Genomic DNA, 24,395 nt, shown 5'->3' on the forward strand with positions numbered 1-24,395 from the left:
TTTTTTTTATTAATATTATTTTTATTATTGCACAACAGCCAGGTGAGGATAAAGGGGTCACTGTTGATCTGTTAGCAGCTTTTAGGGTTTTCTGCGCCTGTAACAGAAAACCGAGTGAATCACAATCTGTAGTTATGTATTCTGCTGAAAACAACACTTTACTCAGAGGCGATGCAGAAAGTTGACAGCTTACTTGGTGACTGCATGATGCTCCAACCCAGGTCCCAAGTTTGATCCAGCCCTCATCGCCACAGCCACAGAGCACTGCGAAGAGGGAAAAGATTAGGACCTAAATCTATTTGCAAGTGTTCTGAATAGCTCAGCCTGATTCTGATACTAGAAGGAGAATTTTTTAAATCAGCTTACCCTCGTCTCCACATCAGTCAAAGCTCCATCTCCACTGGCTGACACGCCTTCTGAAGACTTCCTCTTCCGCCTTCAGAGATTGATACGTAAAAACATTAGCACACCTTCAGCAGCTTGGAATCATATTTAACAACTTAAGAAAATGTAAGACTCAGGAGGCACGTTAGGTAATGCATGTACAATTATTAACAATATTAGCAACAATAACAATATTAACAATACTAGTTTTTTTTTTTTTTTTTACAAAATTCACAGCAGTAGTGAAATAAGATAATCAAAATGTCCGATGCTGTGTCCTGCTGTTATGAATTAAATAGAATAAGAGATGAGTTTTTGCTCAACTGAGCTATCAAGTTGATCTCAGTCAAAGACGTACTCTAGAACAATCCCAGCACAGAAAGCAAACCCTAGTTTTTTTTGTTATCCTGTTATTACAGAGTGAAATATATTTAAACCTCAGCAACACAACGATTATAACATTCCAGAATGGAAATAAACTTGGTGGTTAAGTCTTATTTTCTATTAAGAAGAAGAAAAGTATTATCTGTTTTTTGATAATGTGGCAGTATCCAGAAATCCAGTTCACCATATGGAACATTATATGGTCAGGTAACACATCTAAAAATGTTAAACATTTTTTTAGGGTGCAAATTCAAGACATTTTTATAATTATAAATTATTACCTTGGGACTGTAGTGAGCTCCTGTTTCAGTGTCTCAATGTCAGTGAACTGGACAGCTTGCCCCCCTCCTCTCGTTTTGATGACATCGCCCTAAAGAAAAAAAACAAAAAGAACCACCATTAGATATCTTTGTTATTTAATATTTAATACAGTGCGAAGCCCTTCTTGTGATCAGTAATTCAACCATCACAAGAGTTTCCTTTCTAAGGATAAGCATGCACGCTACTACAATCATGCAACAGAACATTGAGAACCACTTTATAGAAATTATTTAAATTCACTTCTTAAAACTGACAAACTTATTCGAGCAAAGTGTAAAACAAACAGTTACAAAACCACACTGACTCAAACTCAAGTTGGCAAATATGCTGCTGGTTTGCTGAAAACTTGCCAGTGTTGGGGAGTAACGGAATACATGTACCGCCGTTACGTATTTAAAATACAAAATACGAGTAACTGTATTCCGTTACAGTTACCGTTTAAAAAGGTGGTATTTAGAATACAGTTACTTTGTTGAAATAAATGGATTACACTGCGGTACTTTCCTGTTTCATTTTGTCGCGGGTCAGGACTGTTTGGGTTTTGTTTGACAGCTACGTTCTGTTGTCCCAGGCGGCAGCGTTACGGTTGCCATGGTTACAGGGCGATGCTCTCTCTCTCTCTGCGACTGTGTGTTTCCTGGGTGAGAGAGGCCTTTTCGTTGTTGTTGTTGTTGTGCTAAGCTAACAGGCAGAATGCTACAAGCATAGCTCTAAAGAATGTAGCATCATGGGCAGTGTAGTCCGTGTTGCAGGGAGAATGGACTGCCACACACGTTATGGGTCTGTGAGCGCGAGGAGGGAGAAAAAGGCGAGTGGAAAGGTACGAGTTGTCATCGAGGAAAAACGGGAGCTGGAAGCATGTAAATATAATAATAACCACTGCAGCCAAGAAGAGTGCCTGACGAGCCCAGTTGTAAGTAAGCTATTAAGACTCGACTGTACACCGTGTTCGTGTTTTCCTCCGAAACAATAAGTTCCGTTGGAGCAGCCTTTCAACGCCTCTCTCTGTCTCTCGCAAGAAAAGTTGACCCACACAACAAAGTAAAGCTATTTTTCGGCTACGAGCCGACAGGGACCCCGCCGTATTAGTCAGAGGTCCCTTTACTACAGTTCGGAGCCGCGGACCTTCAGTAACAGTAATAAATCACACAGCAATAGTACATTCACGTTGTTGTAAAAAGCATGATAATATATTAAGTAATCCAAAGTATTCAGAATACGTTACTGCCATTGAGTAACGTAACACAATACGTTACAGAATACATTTTGGGGCATGTAATCTGTATTCTGTAATGGAATACATTTTAAAAGTAACCTTCCCAACACTGAAACTTGCTAATATAAATGTCTGCATGAGTAAGGAAGTGTAACCAAATATATCATTCTGAATATCAGTAATATGCTGCGCTGCATACTTGACCTTTATAAGTTTGGTCTGTATCTCGCCGTCGGAGGCAACTTCTTGGTGCGTTAGCACGTATCTGTCACACTTGGACAGAGCCTTCTCGCTGGGTGCAGACACCTGGATGGCGTTGGGGATGACCGGCTGCAAAACTGTGCCCAAGTCCATGCTAGACGATGGCTTATGGTCCACCCACTTCTCCCCACCAGCAGAGCGGGAACAACGGTGCAGCAGGCGTACTGGTGTTGTCGTCTGAACAGATCAATGGGAAATGATTTAAAAAGGGAAAAATCCCACAAACAGAGTGAACAAAAACACAGAACTTGACAAAGCATTACAAAGCTTGACAAAAGAAATCATAAAACTTATACATTTTGGGGGGCAGAGTACCCCACACCCTAAACTTGTAGGAGCCAAAATCCTGACACATTACAACCTCATGCTGCTGCCTTTAGCTAACTCACTGACCCTGTATCTTCTTTCAATTAGGTCTACATGAAATGAAGGGGAAGGGAAGCAGTCTCTCTCATCCACTCTGCTCAAGCACACAGCTCTCCTCCTGGCCCGGCTGACTGAAGTGCCCGTTGAGGCCTGGGGTCTTGTGGGTGTTCTTGTGGGTGTACTAGGGGAACTGTAACCCTGCATGCTGTCCTGAGCTGCCTGCTCCTCACATGCAGATCTAGCCACAGACAAAAAGGTACTTCTGCTGGGGACGGGGCAGGTGGGCCTTGGGTTCGTCTCATCCTCCTCATCACTAGCAGCACTGCCTGACTGTGACTCTGGCTTTGGACTGACATGAGGGGAATCGACTGGGCACTGGAGAGTGAAATGGAAAGACTAAATGGTCACAGTTAGACATGCAAAAATTAGACGTTATAGGAACGGGATACATTCACAGTCTAATGTAATCAAATGCAGCAACCACTTTATGTAAAGTACAAAGTTCATGTTTTTCCCCATACCTGGTGAAAAACATGAACACTGAAATGTAGATTTACTTAAGCTGAGCTAAAATGTTCTGTGAGTTGATGCAAATTTATCTGCAACATAATTCATTTTACAGTTTGTCTTATTTGTTGTAAATTCAGTATCTTTGATTTTTAAAACTATAGATTCAGACCAATAAATTTAGAACAACCTACTGAGAAATCTACAGCATCAAAATAACTCTTACACATTCACCAGGAATGTAATTTCCTCAGTTTCACAGTGGTACTTAATTGCTGAAGGACTACATGATCATATGCATGAGGCGTTTATTATAACCTGCCTGCTGCTGTGGCACTGGGATTAGTGGGATTAGTGATGTTAGTAGATTAAGAGAGACGAGTGCAGTAGAATTGAACTTTGAATGGGCAGAATACCATTCAACACCCTTAAAAACATTCATCATTATGGTTTTTAAACACAACATACAGGGACAGGTGAGGGTGATGCTGATCTCTTTGGCGGTAGGCGGTCCTCTTTGGAGGGTCGCTGAGAACGGGGCTGATGCTGTGGTTGTGGTAGAGGCTGTGGCTGCGTCTGACGGGGTGGAGGTTCAGGGCGACCTGGAGTCTTGCTCTCTGTCACGATGGCCTTGAGCTGCTTCAGCTTTTCGTCTTTCACCCACAGCTTATTTTGCATCTCAAGCTGCAGTGCATTAACACGTCTCTCCTGCACAGTGAGGATATTGCAAAATGTTCAAATGCAATATTATCCAAGTTGCTTAAATAAGACAAATTAGCTGCCACTATAAAGACTAAAACAATGACCAACAAGGGCTGTTTGCAAAACTGATAGTAAGATCTAAATTTTACACACATTTCAAAGTAGGTCTTTTTTTGTTTGTGGTCTTTATTGGAAATCTATACATTGTTGAATAAAAGGAAAAAAAGATATTTGAAACTCACACATTCTTTCTCCCACTTGAACTGGGTGTCCGAGATCACGCCATGCATGCGCTGCTCCATGCGTCTCTTCTCTGACAGCTCTCTCTGAAGCCTCTGCTCTCTGGTTTCCAGCTCATGCTGCAGCGAGCGCTTGTCATCTTCAAAGATTTTAGTTGTTTTCTGCAGGATGTCAATCTGAAACAGAGACATTAATATTAAAGAAAAAAAAGTGACAACCTTTAAATCTGCAGCGTGAATGGATTAGTCTCCCACCTTGTGTTCTTGCATCTTTGTTTTCTTCTCTAAACGTTCAATCTCTGCCTTGTTGCCTTGGATGATTTTGTCTTTCTCTATCAGTTTGCCGTTTTGTTCCTGAATAAAGTTGTCTTTGGAAATTAGGCTGGTATCCAGTTCTTGGAGCACAGGCTTCATCATGTTGGCTGAAATAACATCAAGAGAAATGTGAGCCAAGAGAAAGACAACTATTCAAAAACTGATCTTTCAAAGCCAAAAAGTATCAGGTGAGCTAAAATGAGAACAGACACCTGTTTTACTGTAGTCCTCAATCAGCATCTGCTTGATCCTCTGCCTGTTCTCCAGGGCTTCAATCAGCCTGGGCAGCGTGATGTCATCATGTGGGTCAGTCAGCTCACAGGAGGGTAGAGATGGGAGACTGAGGATCAGAGTGTTTGCAGCAGGAGGCATGTCTACAGAAGACAAGGAATCACAAGTCCTTAAAGCAATTGTGTGGTTGTTAATAATCATCACACACAATACTGTTAAAACATTTACACAATAGTAGTTCAGATTAATTGTGTTTAATTTTAATGGAAATTACGTTTGCAAGAGTTTGGCTTGTCCGGTAATTTGCATGTTTTGTGTTTCCAAAGAACTTCTTGAAAAATAATGCATTCTCTCATTTTCAAATTAAACCTTTACACATAGTAAGTTGATGCCCGAGTTTTCTAAAATTGTGAATACAAGGCTGAATAATACTTTAAATGTTGCTACAGTTAACTATGGTAAATGGACTGTTTCTTATATCGCGCTTTTGTACACTGAGCGCTCAAAGTATCTTCCCCAAGGATATTTGGCATCCAGACTGAAGCAGCCAGGGTTCGAATCACCAGCTTTGCGATTAGCAGATGGCCTGCTCTTCCTCCTGAGCTACAGCCACCTCCAACTACAATTCTCCTTGAGATGATAAAATGAAAATGAAAAGTCCATGTAAAAGCTGCCACTGTGCAGCCATCTTATTTGGGCTGTTATTTTGAAGTATCATCTAAATCACTGTTGTAATTTCAGAGAAATGATGCATTATCCTGACATTTCTGGCCATTTAATATACAATTCACAAGCAACCGATGACAGTGGGAAGAAAAACTTCCATTTAATAGGAATAGGAATGAGGGGATGAGGGGAGGAAGACAGCATAAAAGATGTGCTGTGGAAGAGAGTGAAAAGAGGTTAGTGAAGAAGCCCACAGCAGCCAAGACGTATTGCAGCATAAACAAGCCGCATAATTAATGGACAGTTTACAGTCATCTGATGAATACCAAACTATAAGAAAGTTTTAAGCCTAATCCTAAAAGCAGAAAGAGGGTGTTTCAAATTCAAACTGGGAGCTGGTTCCACAAAAGCAAATATGCCCTCTTCTGAGATGCTGTTGGCACTCTCGCTGTTCTGGATCAACTGAAGGCTTTTCAGGGAGCTTTTGGGACAAGTTGATAATGAATTACAAGAGTCATAGTAATAAATGCATGAAGTAACTTTTCAGCATCACTCTGACAGAGGAGATTTCTAATTTTAGAGATACTGCACAAACGCAAGAAAGCAGTCCTACATTTCTGTGTGAAGCACTTTGTGATCTTTGTCTTGAAAGGTGCTATATAATCTGAATTTGGAAGCACACAAAAATGTGTCCAGTGGATTATTAAATATAACAACAATTACCAGAAGTGGAAAAACCCTCATTATACACTTGGTGTTTAAAAGGTTGAGTGTAAAACTTCAGTGCGCCTAAATTTAGGCTAATCACTTGATTAATAATAATAATAATGGATTGGATTTATATAGCGCTTTTCAAGGCACCCAAAGTGCTTTACAATGCCACTATTCATTCACTCTCGCATTCACACACTGGTGGAGGCAAGCTACAGTTGTAGCCACAGCTGCCCTGGGGCAGACTGACAGAAGCGAGGCTGCCATATCGCACCATCGGCCCCTCTGGCCAACACCAGTAGGCGGTAGGGTAAAGTGTCTTGCCCAAGGACACAACGACCACAACAGAGAGGCCGGGAATCGAACCGGCAACCTTCCGGTTACAGATATGCTTCCTAACCCCCTGAACCACGGTCGCCCCAGTGTGTTAAATAAATAAATAAATAAAAACTTAAGCACAGTATTAATTTTTTTTACCAGGAATTATTGGGCCACTGCGTTCTTCCAATCTGTGAGACAGCTCATCTTTGAATGCCTGGTTTCTATGATGACGGCCTGGAGTAGCGCTACAGATTGGTCTGTCCGCTGGCCTGGCCACTTCCTCCACTTGCATCATCTCTGCAAACTGCACCAAAAGCTACACAAACAGAGCATTTCCTTTATGTCTGGAAAAAATAAATAAATAAATAAAATTTTGGGTTAATTAAAAAGACACAAAGTAAGAGGGCAGGGTCAAGTTACCAGGGTTTCCTCATAGTCATCAGTCTTGGGATCGACACAGACAACCATTCTAACTTTTCCCTCTCCATCGAAGTCGTTTTTAAACCGGTGGGTTATTTTGGAGCTTCCAAACAGCTCAAGCCGAGCTGTTTGTCTGATACTCATTTCTATTCTTGGCCATTCTGGTCAGTTTCAATGAAAATCTTAACATCTTTAACTCTGCCACCTCCAGCACTGCCTCCCATCTTTTTTGTCAGTGCCACTGTCTCCAAACCATACATCATAGCAGGTTTCACTGCTGTCTTAAAGTTTAAAACCTCAGTTAGATGGCAGTCAGGTGGCACTCCTCTCAATAAAACTCTTCCAGATGAAAAAGTCTAAATCTGTTGCCTTTGAGGAAGAAAACTGATGGCTGCAGAATGAAACTGTGGGCTCACATTCAGGTTGAAGAGAAACTGTCCAGAAGAATTTTCACTCTGTCAGTAAATTACTCCACTCTAGGTTTAAACATTCCCTTACTGGAATTTTTTTCCCACCCAGTGGAATGTATGAGATTCACATCTGTGCTGTCTGCCAAGTTGACCTTCTTTAAGAATTCAGGGACACTCACCCCAACTGGGTCCGTCTGGTTGCTGGAGGGTTTTTTTGGAGGAGGCCTGCTGGGGGTTTTAACCTTCCTGTAAAAGTAAATAAATACAAAGTCATTCACAATTCAAACAGAAGCGTAAGCGTTAACAATTAATTACTTTATAATGGCTTAACAAAGCCACTTGCTAGATGGCTAATTAGCCCCCTGCTAACAGTAAAGCAGAGCGTCAGCGTCCGTTGTTAACTCCTTAAACTTAAATTCACCATTTAGTGACAGGGTAATACACACAAACAATATAGCCTGCCTGCAACATATATAATATAAACCTATACTTACACTTCTCTCGTCATTGTTACGTGGTACCTATGCTGAATTCACCGTTTCTATTTGTTTTAAATCGTCCCTCCACCTCGACGCCTCTTCTTCTTCTTTTAAATTTGATTGGCGGTTGGCAAACAACTGAAGGATGCATTACCGCCACCAAAAAAACCCTCAAATCCTCCCAAACAATTTACTTTCTTTTAAAAACTGAATTAAGGCCTGATAACTTTCACTTCTTGAGACCATTTGCAGTAAATCAATAAGATCTAGCTTCATTTTTATGTTTCTGAGGTTTCGGGTCAGTTGTCTTTTCTCCACCTGATACTTCTGACAATATAACATGTTCTCTAGTTTCCTCTTCTCCACAGTAGTCACATTTCCCTGTATTATGTTTCCCTATCATGAACAGTGTAGTGTTCAAACCAGTATGTCTTATTCTCGATATGACCACGATATGTACCACCTCCTTTCTCCTACTCCTTCCTGTGGTTCTCATTTCTCCTACTCTCCGCTAAATTTTATAGGAGAGTCCCCTCCTTTCCCCCTCCCACTGTTTTCCCACCTTTTCTTCATTTCTTGCCTTACAATACTCTTTATCTCTGTCTTACAGAAGTTAATAACCAGGTCAACTACCCCATGTTTTGTGGCTTCCTTCGCATCTCTATTTGCCATTTCATTTGCTTTTACTCCACAGTGAGCCGTAATCCATAAAAAGACAGCTGTAAATCCCATCATTTGTATTATGTAAAGTGTTTCCTGAATTCCTGTTAGAACATCTGCTCTACTTTCCGAGTGGCTACACTGTAAACTGGCCAATGACGAGCTTGAGTCTGAACAAATGACTGATTGTAACAGCCTCGTGTCTTCTATCCACTGAACAGCTAACAGAATTGTGAGCATTTCTCCAGTCTCCTTCTCCGACAGTCCATCATTGATCCTTTTCCCTATTTTGACTTTAAACTCCAGAACAACACTGGTTTGACTGGCTGTATTCTTTGATGCATCTGTATATATTTGTACATAATTATAATACTGGTCAATGTAAACCTGTATGTGAGTTTAAACTAAATGCCCTTCCTCCCAGCAAGGTTTCAGTACCTCTTGTGTTGGGTGATCCTGTCCATGTCCCTGTAGATTTGCCCAGTAATTGAGTGTTAGCTGTTTTCTTCTGATTCCTAGTGGCATCTCACCCATCTCTACCTGTAAAGCTGCTGTTGAGGTTGTTTTAAATGCACCTGTGCAGAGTCTTAGTGCCTGATACTGACTGAAGTCTAACTTTAAAAGACTTGTGTCAGCCACGAAATTATATGCTACACATCCATAATCTAACACTGATCTAATCAACCCAGTGTGTATGGCCCTCAAAGACTTCCAATCCGCTCCCCAGTCCACCCCAACTAAACATCTCATTATATTTAATACCTTTCTGCATTTATCCACTATTTTCTGAATGTGTACAGCCCATGTTATATCCAGCCACAATCCCAGAAACTTAAATTTACTTGTTCTTTCTAACTCTTCACCATATTACTTTAGCTTGGCTTCCTCACCAACTCTTTTCCTTGTAGAAAAAAATATTGTCTTGGTCTTATCAACTGCACATTTATTTTACAGACATTAAATATTAAAGCTATAGGTATGCAATTTCCTGGATTTTTACCATCGTTTCTTGGCTTACCTATGGGCACAACCACTGCCTCCTTCCGGCTTTGCGGCAGTTTTCCACCCTCCCAAACTCTGTTATAGAACTCTAACAAAAGATCTTTAGCTGACTCACTAAGATGGTTTATCATGATATAGCAAACCTGATCTTTTTTCGGTGCTTATAATTTGGATTTCCGAAGAACTCGATTCAATTCTGACTTTGTAAAAGTAATATTTAATAAACCATCTGTATCTTCTACTTGTTTCAGTAAATCCTTATTCTCTATGGTTGTCATTTCTCTTCCACTTCGTCCTTCTCCACTAGCATTGCCTGAACTATGGATTTTAACAAAGGTTTTGCTTTTTCCTCATCTTTTAATGCTGTTGCCTTTCCATCTCTCAAGATTGGATATCCATACTCCCTTTTTATACCATTCATCCTTCTAATCATTGACCAAACATTGTGTATTTCTGTCTCCCTCCCTACTGGATTACAAAAACCCCTCCAGAAGTCCCTCTTTGCATTTTTAATTGTTCTTCTTACCTTAGCTTGTAATTTTTTATATTCAATGAAATTCTGAAAACTGCGATTCCTCTTTAATATGTTAAAAGCTTTATTTAATCACTTTATCACAATCCTTTGTCCAACAAGATACAATCTTCTTTTCCCTTCTTTCCTCTTTATCGCCCAGTTTGCTGCCTCTAAAACTGCCTTACAAATAGAATAATTTAAATCATCAACCCCAACATTCATATCAATCTTTTGCATTTCACTAACTAATCAAAATGTATCCCAATATGCATTACTGAAACACCACTTCTGCACACCCCTATGTCATGTTTCTCTACACTCAGCTCTATCTCAGTCATTATAGGATAATGGTCACTGCCTACAGTTGTCTTTTTTTATTACCTGCCATGAATAAATACCTGCCAATGAGTGTGACACTAATGTAATGTCACTTGCTGATTCTGCACCTGTTCTAACTTTCACTCTTGTACCACTTCCATCATTCAGACACACATTTTTTTTTATCTCTATCAATCACTGCTCCATTCTGATCCTTACAGTTACCCCATAATGTGCTGTGTGCATTAAAGTCCCCACACCATATTACTTTCCCACTTAAATATGTGCCAAGTTCCTCTACTGATAACAGTGTTACCCGGATTCAAAAAATTGACTACTCTGATGCTACTATATCTTGACCAGATTTTCATTACAAAGTATTCTGTGTTCCTATAGCTAGGACTCTATATTGGGTTCCTTGCTTTACAAATTTTACAAACCCTCTTCCATTACCCTCATTTCTATCTCTCCAGACATCATCATAACCTTTAATAACAAAATCCAAAGTAGGTTTAAGCCAGGTCTTCTGAATACAGATTATTTATTTTCGCATTTTTTGATGAATCCTTTGAGCCCTTGTCCATTTGCAATCAAACTTGTGGCGTTCCACAGTGATCATACTGTCCTCTCATCTCCCTCTCCTCCAAGTCTTATATTGATATGTTCCCGAGATATATCTTTAATGCCAAAAGACCTCTCTGCTCCTTTCACAATTATAAGTTTCTGTTTTGTGTTTCACTTGATCTATGCAATTTATAACATAGGCAATAAACAAAATCATCTTCTCCACTGTCAGTCCTGTATGAGTTCCATGTGTCTGCACGAAATCTGATGTTGACATCGGTTGAGCCTTTCCTGTTTCTTCTGTTCCCTCTTGACAGCCTTGGTGTAACTTGCGATGTGAACTACTTTAACTTGTTTGACCTCCATGGCCTTCTTTCTGACTTAACAACCCCATAACTTACCCCTTGCTGCCCCCCACAGTTACTGCATTTATCCTACACTATCCCCACATTCCTCATATCTGTGTTCACCTCCACACACACTACCCATTTCCCATTTGCAAACTGTAGTGATGTGCCCATATCTTTGCCATTTATAGCACTTGAGGGGCAGCGGAACATATGCTCTAATCTAATAGACTGAACATCCTTACAGAATATGTTAGCATTAAAAGACTCAATTATGTTTAGATGGGAAATTCAAATTAGTCAACCTGGATACACAAAATCCTTATATGCAAATTCAGGAACCACTCTATTGGATTTTCTTTCAGTGTAGTGAAGAAAAGTGAGAAAATTATAAAATGAAAACAAAAACACTTTTTCCAAACTTGAAGCTCAGTTTAATTCACCAAAATCAGACAAATTGTATACATGAGACAAAAATCATTACTGTGGAGGTTTTACAATAACTCGTGAGCAGAGTAAAATATGTGCAAACAGAATTTTGTTTAGCTGTAGAGCCACAGTAACTAAAGAGGCATATATCTGAGTAAATAGATAGTTATTTTACACAACAATGCTTTGGTGACCTATGTATATACTCTTCTGCATATTTATATAAAAACATGGAAAGCATTTAAATATCATCACTAGAACTAAACATAAAAACAGAGGTCAGACTATTGCACAACAGTCAGGTGAGGATAAAGGGGAGTGGTTACTGTTGATCTGTCAGCAGCATTTAGGGTTTTCTGCGCCTGTAACAGAAAACCGAGTGAATCACAATCTGTAGTTATGTATTCTGAGAGAAAACTACACTTTACTCAGAGGCAATGCAGAAAGTTGACAGCTTACTTGGTGACTGCATGATGCTCCAACCCAGGTCCCAAGTTTGATCCAGCCCTCATCGCCACAGCCACAGAGCACTGCGAAGAGGGAAAAGATTAGGACCTAAATCTATTTGCAAGTGTTCTGAATAGCTCAGCCTCGAATCTGAGGAGAATTTTTTAAATCAGCTTACCCTCGTCTCCACATCAGTCAAAGCTCCATCTCCACTGGCTGACACGCCTTCTGAAGACTTCCTCTTCCGCCTTCAGAGATTGATACGTAAAAACATTAGCACACCTTCAGCAGTTTGGAATCATATTTAACAACTTAAAAAAATGTAAGACTCAGGAGGCATGTTAGGTAATGCATGTACAATTATTAACAATATTAATATGTTTGTTTGTTTTTTTAAACTGGATACCAAACTGACAACAGTAGTGAAATAAGCTAATCAAAATGTCCGATGCTGTGTCCTGCTGTCATAGAATAAGGGATGTGTCTTTGCTCAACTGAGCTGTCAAGTTGATCTCAGTCAAAGACAGACAGGAACTGGATACCGGTTCCTGTCTGGTATCTGTCTGGATACCAGACAGAACAAGGCCAGCACAGAAAGCAAATCCAGTTTTTTTGTTATCCTGTTATTAAATGCCTTTGTTCCCCTTTTGTTAAAACATAGAAAAACACTACACAAAAATACTGCAAAAGGAAAAGGTTGCCTTATAAGTGTATAAACTCAAAATGCACATTTCACTTAAAAATTAAGATGTGCAAATGTGAATAAATCAACTTGTTCGAGATATTCATCTCCTGCTGAGAAACAACAAAACAAAAGAAAACTGCACCAAACACCCAAAAAATAAGAATAAGTCGTCTCATCAGATACTGATGCTTATTTCCTATATGCCACAAAAAAAACAACAACCCTTGACATTAAAATTCAAGTGTATTCAAGGATTTCAAGCACCTGTATAAGCCCTGTATTAAACATTTCAATATATATTTTTTTGGTTAAGGTTATAAATTATTACCTTGGGACTGTAGTGAGCTCCTGTTTCAGTGTCTCAATGTCAGTGAACTGGACAGCTTGCCCCCCTCCTCTCGTTTTGATGACATCGCCCTAAAGAAAAAACCCCCAAAAAGAACCACCATTAGATATCTTTGTTATTTAATATTTAATACAGTGCGAAGCCCTTCTTGTGATCAGTAATTCAACCATCACAAGAGTTTCCTTTCTAAGGATAAGCATGCACGCTACTACAATCATGCAACAGAACATTGAGAACCACTTTATAGAAATTATTTAAATTCACTTCTTAAAACGGACAAACTTATTCGAGCAAAGTGTAAAACAAACAGTTACAAAACCACACTGACTCAAACTCAAGTTGGCAAATATGCTGCTGGTTTGCTGAAAACTTGCTAATATAAATGTCTGCATGAGTAAGGAAGTGTAACCAAATATATCATTCTAAATATCAGTAATATGCTGTGCTGCATACTTGACCTTTATAAGTTTGGTCTGTATCTCGCCGTCGGAGGCAACTTCTTGGTGCGTTAGCACGTATCTGTCACACTTGGACAGAGCCTTCTCGCTGGGTGCAGACACCTGGATGGCGTTGGGGATGACCGGCTGCAAAACTGTGCCCAAGTCCATGCTTGACGATGGCTTATGGTCCACCCACTTCTCCCCACCAGCAGAGCGGGAACGACGGTGACGCGGGCGTACTGGTGTTGTCGTCTGAACAGATCAACAGGAAAACGGTTTAAAAAGGGGAAAGAAAATAAATTTAAAAAAAAAATCCAAAGTGAACAAAAACACAGAACTTGATAAAGCATTACAAAGCTTGACAAAACAAATCATAAAACTTATACATTTTGGGGGGCAGAGTACCCCACACCCTAAACTTGTAGGAGCCAAAATCCTGACACATTACAACCTCATGCTGCTGCCTTTAGCTAACTCACTGACCCTGTATCTTCTTTCAATTAGGTCTACATGAAACGAAGGGGAAGGGAAGCAGTCTCTCTCATCCACTCTGCTCAAGCACACAGCTCTCCTCCTGGCCCGGCTGACTGAAGTGCCCGTTGAGGCCTGGGGTCTTGTGGGTGTACTAGGGGAACTGTAACCCTGCATGCTGTCCTGAGCTGCCTGCTCCTCACATGCAGATCTAGCCACAGACAAAAAGGTACTTCTGCTGGGGACGGGGCAGGTGGGCCTTGGGTTCGTCTCATCCTCCTCATCACTAGCAGCACTGCCTGACTGTGACTCTGGCTTTGGACTGACATGAGGGGAATCGACTGGGCACTGGAGAGTGAAATGGAAAGACTAAATGGTCACAGTTAGACATGCAAAAATTAGACGTTATAGGAACGGGATACATTCACAGTCTAATGTAATCAAATGCAGCAACCACTTTATGTAAAGTACAAAGTTCATGTTTTTCCCCATACCTGGTGAAAAACATGAACACTGAAATGTAGATTTACCTAAGCTGAGCTAAAATGTTCTGTGAGTTGATGCAAATTTATCTGCAACATAATTCATTTTACAGTTTGTCTTATTTGTTGTAAATTCAGTATCTTTGATTTTTAAAACTATAGATTCAGACCAATAAATTTAGAACAACCTACTGAGAAATCTACAGCATCAAAATAACTCTTACACATTCACCAGGAATGTAATTTCCTCAGTTTCACAGTGGTACTTAATTGCTGAAGGACTACATGATCATATGCATGAGGCGTTTATTATAACCTGCCTGCTGCTGTGGCACTGGGATTAGTGATGTTAGTAGATTAAGAGAGACGAGTGCAGTAGAATTTAACTTTGAATGGGCAGAATACCATTCACCATTATGGTTTTTAAACAACATACAGGGACAGGTGAGGGTGATGCTGATCTCTTTGGCGGTAGGCGGTCCTCTTTGGAGGGTCGCTGAGAACGGGGCTGATGCTGTGGTAGAGGCTGTGGCTGCGTCTGACGGGGTGGAGGTTCAGGGCGACCTGGAGTCTTGCTCTCTGTCACGATGGCCTTGAGCTGCTTCAGCTTTTCGTCTTTCACCCACAGCTTATTTTGCATCTCAAGCTGCAGTGCATTAACACGTCTCTCCTGCACAGTGAGGATATTGCAAAATGTTCAAATGCAATATTATCCAAGGTGCTTGAATAAGACAAATTAGCTGCCACTATAAAGACTAAAACAATGACCAACAAGGGCTGTTTGCAAAACTGATAGTAAGATCTAAATTTTACACACATTTCAAAGTAGGTCTTTTTTTGTTTGTGGTCTTTATTGGAAATCTATATATTGTTGAATAAAAGGAAAAAAAAGATATTTGAAACTCACACATTCTTTCTCCCACTTGAACTGGGTGTCCGAGATCACGCCATGCATGCGCTGCTCCATGCGTCTCTTCTCTGACAGCTCTCTCTGAAGCCTCTGCTCTCTGGTTTCCAGCTCATGCTGCAGCGAGCGCTTGTCATCTTCAAAGATTTTAGTTGTTTTCTGCAGGATGTCAATCTGAAACAGAGACATTAATATTAAAGAAAAAAAAGTGACAACCTTTAAATCTGCAGCGTGAATGGATTAGTCTCCCACCTTGTGTTCTTGCATCTTTGTTTTCTTCTCTAAACGTTCAATCTCTGCCTTGTTGCCTTGGATGATTTTGTCTTTCTCTATCAGTTTGCCGTTTTGTTCCTGAATAAAGTTGTCTTTGGAAATTAGGCTGGTATCCAGTTCTTTGAGCACAGGCTTCATCATGTTGGCTGAAATAACATCAAGAGAAATGTGAGCCAAGAGAAAGACAACTATTCAAAAACTGATCTTTCAAAGCCAAAAAGTATCAGGTGAGCTAAAATGAGAACAGACACCTGTTTTACTGTAGTCCTTCATCAGCATCTGCTTGATCCTCTGCCTGTTCTCCAGGGCTTCAATCAGCCTGGGCAGCGTGATGTCATCATGTGGGTCAGTCAGCTCACAGGAGGGTAGAGATGGGAGACTGAGGATCAGAGTGTTTGCAGCAGCAGCAGGCATGTCTACAGAAGACAAGGAATCACAAGTCCTTAAAGCAATTGTGTGGTTGTTAATAATCATCACACACAATACTGTTAAAACATTTACACAATAGTAGTTCAGATTAATTGTGTTTAATTTTAATGGAAATTACGTTTGCAAGAGTTTGGCTTGTCCGGTAATTTGCATGTTTTGTGTTTCCAAAGAACTTCTTGAAAAATAATGCATTCTCTCATTTTCAAATTAAACCTTTACACATAGTAAGTTGATGCCCGAGTTTTCTAAAATTGTGAATACAAGGCTGAATAATACTTTAAATGTTGCTACAGTTAACTATGGTAAATGGACTGTTTCTTATATCGCGCTTTTGTACACTGAGCGCTCAAAGTATCTTCCCCAAGGATATTTGGCATCCAGACTGAAGCAGCCAGGGTTCGAATCACCAGCTTTGCGATTAGCAGATGGCCTGCTCTTCCTCCTGAGCTACAGCCACCTCCAACTACAATTCTCCTTGAGATGATAAAATGAAAATGAAAAGTCCATGTAAAAGCTGCCACTGTGCAGCCATCTTATTTGGGCTGTTATTTTGAAGTATCATCTAAATCATTGTTGTAATTTCAGAGAAATGATGCATTAGCCTGACATTTCTGGCCATTTAATATACAATTCACAAGCAACCGATGACAGTGGGAAGAAAAACTTCCATTTAATAGGAATAGGAATGAGGGGATGAGGGGAGGAAGACAGCATAAAAGATGTGCTGTGGAAGAGAGTGAAAAGAGGTTAGTGAAGAAGCCCACAGCAGCCAAGACGTATTGCAGCATAAACAAGCCGCATAATTAATGGACAGTTTACAGTCATCTGATGAATACCAAACTATAAGAAAGTTTTAAGCCTAATCCTAAAAGCAGAAAGAGGGTGTTTCAAATTCAAACTGGGAGCTGGTTCCGGAAAAACAAATATGCCCTCTTCTGAGTTGCTGTTGACACTCTCGCTGCAGAGTTCTGGATCAACTGAAGGCTTTTCAGGGAGCTTTTGGGACCGGTTGATAATGAATTACAAGAGTCATAGTCATAAATGCATGAACTATTTTTTTCTGATTTTAGAGCTATTGCACAAATGCAAGAAACCAGTCCTACATATGTGTTTAATATGTGCAATAAAGGACATATTCTGGTCAAAAATTACTCCCAAGGTTCCTCACAGTGTTACTGAAGGTCAAGGTAATGCCATCCAGCTTAACCTTGGTTTTATCTGAATTTAGAAGCACACAAAAATGTGTCCAATGATATTAGTGAATATAACAACAATTAGCAGAAGTGGAAAACACACTTTGTGTTGCTCTTGTTAAAAGGTTGAGTGTTCTTACATTTCGGCTAATCTTTTGATTAACAGGATGTTTCACACACATACCAGGATCTATGGGGCCACCACGTTCTTCCAATCTGCGAGACAGCTCATCTTTGAATGCCTGGTTTCTATGACGACGGCCTGGAGTAAAGCCACAGATTGGTCTGTCCACTGGCCTGGCCACTTCCACCTCTTGGGTCATCTCTGCAAACCGCATCACCAGCTGCACAAACAGAGCACATGTTATATGTCCGGGGGGGGGGGGGGGGGGTAATTAAAAAGTAACAAAGTAAGAGGGCAGGGTCAAGTTACCAGGGTTTCCTCATAGTCATCAGTCTTGGGATTGACACAGACAACCATTCTAACTTTTCCCTCTCCATCGAAGTAGTTTTTAAACAGGTGGGTTATTTTGGAGTCTCGATAGGGGACCATCTGGAAGAGAAAAATGTCAATTATATACATATTTTATCAGGAAATGAAATCCAAGTCCATCTTCAGTTTGGCAACACATACCTTGTTTGTGCCACACATTTGGTTTTCTCGAAGTATCTCGATGCATGTCCTCAGATTCAGCAAAGACTGATTTATGTTACCTGAAAGGCAAAAAGTGGTTAAAGCTCAAATGAACCCCAGCTAAATCAAAGTCCATAGGCTTGTATATAAACAGACTTGTCTTAACAGATGGCCAGCAGGAGACAGCCCTTGTATGCTACATAAATAAGTCATATATGAATAAAAGAAAGTGACAACTACTACTATTCAGGTAATCTGTTAACAGACATACGTGTGTTTTTTTTCTATATCTTGTTTTGTAAAGTATAACTAGTTTAAGCATATTCTTCTGGAATAAAAATAAGTTTTTAGGACACTTTTGGCTAAATTGTAACTGATAAAAAAATCAGCAGCCACTTTTATAATGTCCATTATTTTGGAGCATTATCTAAATTAAAGGTCACCACTGCATTCAAAACTTCAAGCAATTCTGCTTCAAGTTTACCGAACTTGTCCAAAATAAGGATTTAAATATTAACAAACCTGCTTCACGTATACGAGTGCCTTCTGCCCCTGTCCTGCCAGTTCGCTCGCTTCCTGCCAAGTCCACCAGGCACAGCTGACTAACACTTATCTGGTTCTTATCCTAACAATCAAATTAAGAAGAAAAATATTTGTCAATTATGGTTTATCCAAGTATGTTACCAACAGGGCTCTGGTGTGGGGAAATTTGGTTCAACTTTTAGCTGACCTGGAGAACGTTGTCGCCATCTGCATCAAGAGGCGCCTGAGCCAGTTTAATAATGAACACACTGTGGGAGCGACTGGACTCTCTATTCAGCCGGGTGTTCGCAACCTTCCTCTTTTTTTGACCTGGAAAAAACACAGTACAGGCCATTTCTAAAACCACATTTCTTTCCAGACATTTTTATGCACAATTTAAAAGCCAAACTATTTCAGACACAAAACTCATACTGAGCATTCACATTCCTCAACAACCTGCTCAGAGAGAAGATTAACTGAGGTCATTTACTGGCCAGAGCCGAACCCAGAGGGCAGCAATTCCAGGTCAGTCACATCTACGATCATCACTGCAGGGTACTTTATTTTTTCTTTACATTCATATGAGAACAACTCACCTCTCCAGAACACTTGAAAAGCCTCCTCGGCAGATTTGACTTCAACCTCCAGACAACCGGCCACATACATGATGTGATTCTGATCCTCTCTGAGGATTTTAGACTGAGGCGGTCTGCATTTAGAAAATAATCATATTAGGGAACTGCTTTTCCTTCAATCTGCAAGATGTTGCATACCAAGCATGGCAGGGAGTCGAAGACATTAATGCTGGTTGTTTCCAGCCACAGAAAGTAACCAGTTACAGTCATAAAGCATCACAAATAGATGTAAGAACATTCAGCGTTGCCAGAACAAACACCAAAAGCAGCAGGGAGAATATAAGGATTTAAGGCTAAAGTAACACTCATCAACACTGGAGACATTACCTCCCATCAGCAGCTCTGTTATACATGGTTTGTGCGTGGTTCAGAATGAATGTGTCCAAAATACATATGTTTTACCACTGAATGTGCTCCCAGATTTATACTTTTTGCATGACGTAACTCTGAATTTTGGACTACAGCTGATTATTTTAATAATCAATTCAATTATTTGCAGACAAAATAACTGATAACTTGAGCTCAAAAAAACAAGAGAAGCTTCAAATTTTGCACACCAATCATCCCAAAAATATAGTCAGTGTACTATTATTTAAAAAACAAAACAAAAAAAAAATCATCAAAACTCATTTTTATGACAGCAAAAACATCTGTGAAACTTAGGAAATGTCTCCAACACTGACAGGTTACTTTTTTTGCACATCTGTATGCAACAGCAGAAGCTCAGCTAAAAATCAGGCTGCTACAAATATTCACTGGTCACATACATCAACTCGGTGTTCTGGCGCACTGGTGTGCCTCCACCATTCCACCTAGTAAAAAGAAAAGACAACAGTTTTGTCTCCTGGCTAATCTGCCATAGAAAATAAACTGAACTACACCTAATATTTTACTCTATTACTCTAATGAGATAAAACATGATCCACATACATACTGTACACATGAATTGTGTTCCTTTTGTTGTATATTTTCTAAACTCACTTTGGCTTGATTGCATCTTCCTGAGTTTCCTCCAGGAGATCATAGATGTAGTTGTTGTAGATTTCTACGTAGGAGACGAAGACGCTGTAGCTGCTGTCGTCATCCACGCCATCTGATTTAGAGGTCTCCTCTGGCTTAATCATGTCAGCAATTTCAGGATCAGCCTTTAGCCTAAAAATCAAAGTAGAAAGTTGCACATTAAAACCAACATCCCACTATACTCAGAACTGAGGCAACAATGCAAGCTTAACAAACCCAAAATATCTTTCTGTTAACTAGATTCACTTATCCTAACATCACCAGTCAGGTGAAACAGTGACACAGAAATAAAGTCTTAGCAATTTTACAGTGCTGATTCTTCCTAAAGGGTAAGAAAGACTCTTGAATCAATTGGCCAATAGGTGACAATTTGATTTTAATTCTAATTTTGAACATGATCTTCTCCACAGCAGTAGCAGCACAAGTTACTCTGGAATAGTTAATAAACCTAGGACTGACTTATTCAGGTAACTTCCGGTTACCTGAATAAGTCAAAGTCCTACTTCACAGACAGTGATGATTTTTACAACATATGTTTCGTTTCTTGCCATTCCACTGGATGGATAAAATGGGTCTAATAAAATCTAAATCTGTGTCAGGCTATAGAACATCAGTTTGAAAGACAGATTATTTAGTTGTACAAAGTAAATGAAGTGTAAGAGCAAAAATGTGTTGATAATTCTTGTCATCCATGACTTTTACACTGTTGAAATGCAGGACTGTACGGCATGTCTTTATTGTCAAATTTGAATGCATAATTTCATGTGATATTGGGATTTGGAGTTTTGCAAAATTTTGCTGTAGTCTTTCTTTAGCAACAAAGCTCCAAGTCAGTAGGCACATCTCACCATGGGATGTAGATTTTTGGATTGCTGACCGCAGATTCCACCACATCTTTCTCAGTAATGTGAACTTACATTTCACACCCATAATTAAAAAAAAAAAAGTAAAATGGGCCTTTACCTGGTGGAGGGTGTTTTAGGAACAGACAAGTTGTTGTCCTGCCTTTGGCGCTCCAACAAAGCATCTACTTCAGTCTGAATCTCAATACTGTTTTTCTCATCAGTCTTAAATACCTGAACAAAGAGAAAAAAGGAAATTAAATTAATAAATAAGCAAATTACTCAGTTATTCTGGTGCCAAACATAATTAACCATTTTTATGTGCCATTTTCGTACATATCTCTTGGCCTGGTAAGGACCTATACTGTTGAAAATCATGTCAAGGGAGCGAGGCAGAAGTCCACCCTGGCCTGGGGAGCCTGTCATGGTGAAAGTCTTTCCACTTCCTGTCACCCCGTACGTGAAAAGCAGACCTGACACAAACAGAGAGGAAATCAGCTGCCAATAATGAACTCAAGGCTAAAGTAGGTTAAAATGCAGCTGTTAAGAGGGGAAACAGGTCACTGTAATTTAAAATGTTACTGTACTTTAAAATAATCATTGCATATTACTGATGTGGCCTTTGCTTTTACCATTTTTTCCACGGATGAGGTCATCAACAAGAGGTTTCGCCACATGCTCAAAGAGCTCCATCTGTGATACTGAAACTCCAAAGACTTTTTTGAAAGAGTACTGTGTCTGTGAACCAAAAGGGATTACAAAAAATAAATACATAAAATAAATAAATATACGTATGCATGCTTTGCTTGTTCTGGAAGACCAAAATCAACCATGTGTTATTTTTTCTCTTGTACTTTCTAAATTCTTCAGCATTTCTGGGGATACGCCTGAAATGAAGCCTTCTACAAGGCTAGACAAACCACTTCAGCTATGCTCATTTATTACAGAGGATGAGTAGTTCTATTCATATCTCCTTCTCGATGCCTAATCTCCACTCTTGAAGGAGGTCATCTAATCCGGTCTGAGAACACCTTGTTCCCCACATCTACAAAAGTTCAGTAACTCCATAAACAATGCATTGTACAATTTAACAGATATTGATACATCAAATTATAACAGACTATATTTGGGATATGGAGATGCAGCAAAATGATGTGTACTGAATAAGAAGGGATTGATTTTTATACATGATGGTAAATAAGTCAATCTGGGTAGTTAGCTAGCATGGTTAAGACTGTTTAATATTCAATCTGATTGCTTCCTACTTTTGCATTCTCACAGCTCTTTTTAGCTTTTTGTTCCATACCACTAGGTGTGTCTATATATCTGTTTCCCACTATCATGTGCAGTTACCTGAAAGACCTGTGAGAATGCAAAAGTATGAAGCAGTCAGGTAACTGCACATGATAGTGGGAAACAGATATATAGACACACCTAGTGGTGTGGAACAAAAAACTAAAATAAATAAATAAATTGTGGTCTTCAAGGCATTTGTAGCTATGAGAGGTGATAGCAAAAGTCACAACAAACTGGGAAGTGTGCCCCCACCTGTCCAACATCACTACATCTCATGTAAAATTACACAAAGAAAGGCATCAGGGCAAAACAGGCCCAGTCCTGGCACTCTATTGATGGAGGGAAAAAACAAAAATGGAATAATTTGTCTTTAACAGTCGTAGAGTTTTATGACACAGGAGTAAGCTACGAAATTTCCAACGATGCAAACAATATTTATGACTGGATTTACTTATTGTTGTTTTCAGTCTTTATGCAGCTTTTCCTGACAATGACAGAAACACATAATCTCACTACCTTTAATCAATTACTACTCCAAACTTATCGGATTTCTTACCTCTTTGTATTCTCCATTGCGATTTGTTTTGAAGCCCTCCGGGGTGTGCATCTGGATGGTGGTACTGCTGATCACCTCAATGCAGCATTCCTCATCCTCAGCTCCCAGGGGTCGCACACGGCAATATACCTGAAGAACAAAACAACACACATTAAAACAAGCTCTAACGGTACATTTTGAGCTCGTTACTACTGCAAAGGTATTTAATTTGCCCAAGAATATCTGATGAGCGATTAAAAAAAAAAAAAAAAAAAAAAACCAACCACCAAACAGACTGACATTCTTGGATGCAGTAGGATTTTTGCTACCATTTGTTTCAGCTTATTACCACTTGGTGAAACTTTTAAACATACTTTTATTAAGAAACTGAGGAGTCTCGTTATTCACAGCCAGAGTCTTTATACTGTTGGGTTTTTGTTAAAGAACAAAAAGGGGGGAATTTTGGTTGGCCCAAAAAACTGAGGAGAGATAGCAATCGAAACTTTTATTGCAAAAGCTTCTTCTTTCTGCTGCTAAAAGTCTAAATCTGCCTTTGAGGAAGAAAAGTGATGGCTGCAGAGCGAAACTGTGGGCTCACAGTCAGGTTGAAGAGAAATTGTCCAGAAGAATTTTCACTCTGTCAGTAAATTACTCCACTCTAGGTTCAAACACTCCCTCACTGGAATGTTTTCTCTTCCACCCAGTGGAATGTATGAGATTCACATCTGTGCTGTCTGCCAAGTTGACCTTCTTTAAGAATTCAGGGACACTCACCCCAACTGGGTCCGTTTGGTTGCTGGAGGGTTTTTTTGGAGGATGCCTGCGGGGGGTTTTACCCTTCCTGTAAAAGTAAATAAATACATAGTCATTAACAATTCAAACACACTGTAAACGTTAACCATTAATGACTATGTGATGGCTTAACAAAGCCTGTTGTTAGACGGCTAATTAGCCCCCTGCTAACGGTAAAGCAGAGAGTCAACGTCCGTTGGTAACTCCTTAAACTCGCCATTTCGTGACATGGTAAAACGCATAAACAATACAGCCTACCAACGACATATATAATATAAACTTGTACTTACAGTTGTCTCGTCATCGTAGCGTGGTGCCTGTGCTGGTTTCACTGTTTCTGTTTGTCTAGTTTTGAATCTTCCCTCCGCCTCAAAGCCTCAAATCAGCGACTTTTTCAAAACGGACCCGAAGCAACCAATGGGATCTGGCAACGGCAAACACGTGTTTCCGCCTTCACCTCCGAGCCTTCACTTCCGAGCCTAACCCCCCCCCCCCAAACAAACAAAAAACAAACAAACAAATAAATAAATAAATAAATAAAAAGTTGGCAAATGCAATAAAAATATAAAATATAATGTACAAACGTCTTTCAGCCGCTTTCATTCTTCATCTTCATAAATAGTCCTTGATGTCTGCACCAGCGAAATGTAAATCCTTTCTTTGTTTTACACAATTATTA

General features: G+C 39.8%; 1 protein-coding gene and 1 non-coding gene across 3 annotated transcripts; both read right to left on the bottom strand.

Annotated features, from left to right (window-relative positions):
* On the bottom strand, positions 1–24,189 carry kif23 (kinesin family member 23). 2 transcript variants are annotated; one of them, XM_076885825.1, is made up of 24 exons: positions 24,007–24,189; positions 23,699–23,765; positions 22,946–23,074; positions 21,726–21,831; positions 21,430–21,566; positions 21,215–21,327; positions 20,213–20,383; positions 19,999–20,043; positions 19,193–19,305; positions 18,805–18,926; positions 18,597–18,699; positions 18,075–18,154; positions 17,874–17,993; positions 17,625–17,784; positions 4,908–5,069; positions 4,636–4,802; positions 4,384–4,557; positions 3,908–4,147; positions 2,960–3,307; positions 2,510–2,743; positions 1,050–1,138; positions 367–436; positions 194–264; positions 1–97 (listed from the first exon to the last, which is right to left on the bottom strand). In XM_076885825.1, the coding sequence occupies exons 1-24, from the start codon at positions 24,018–24,020 to the stop codon at positions 82–84; spliced, it is 3,051 nt and encodes a 1,016-aa protein (XP_076741940.1). In that variant the 5' UTR covers positions 24,021–24,189; the 3' UTR covers positions 1–81. The 2 variants fall into 2 exon arrangements, with proteins under 2 accessions (XP_076741940.1, XP_076741941.1); XM_076885826.1 differs by lacking the exon at positions 2,960–3,307 and having other exon boundaries at positions 24,007–24,188.
* On the bottom strand, positions 19,053–19,150 carry LOC111500498 (Z30 small nucleolar RNA). The gene has a single exon (XR_002721138.1). It is a non-coding gene; the product is annotated as a Z30 small nucleolar RNA (small nucleolar RNA).
* Positions 24,190–24,395: the final 206 nt, after the last annotated feature.

The sequence above is a fragment of the Maylandia zebra genome, linkage group LG7 (genome assembly GCF_041146795.1).
Source record: "Maylandia zebra isolate NMK-2024a linkage group LG7, Mzebra_GT3a, whole genome shotgun sequence".
Classification (NCBI taxonomy): Eukaryota; Metazoa; Chordata; class Actinopteri; order Cichliformes; family Cichlidae; genus Maylandia; species Maylandia zebra.

Coding starts and splice junctions, on each gene's coding strand:
- kif23 (XM_076885825.1), bottom strand. Junction 18,155..18,596: donor CACTCGTATACGTGAAGCAG/GTTTGTTAATAT, acceptor TTTGCCTTTCAG/GTAACATAAATCAGTCTTTG. Junction 1,139..2,509: donor TACAGACCAAACTTATAAAG/GTCAAGTATGCA, acceptor TTTTTTCTTTAG/GGCGATGTCATCAAAACGAG.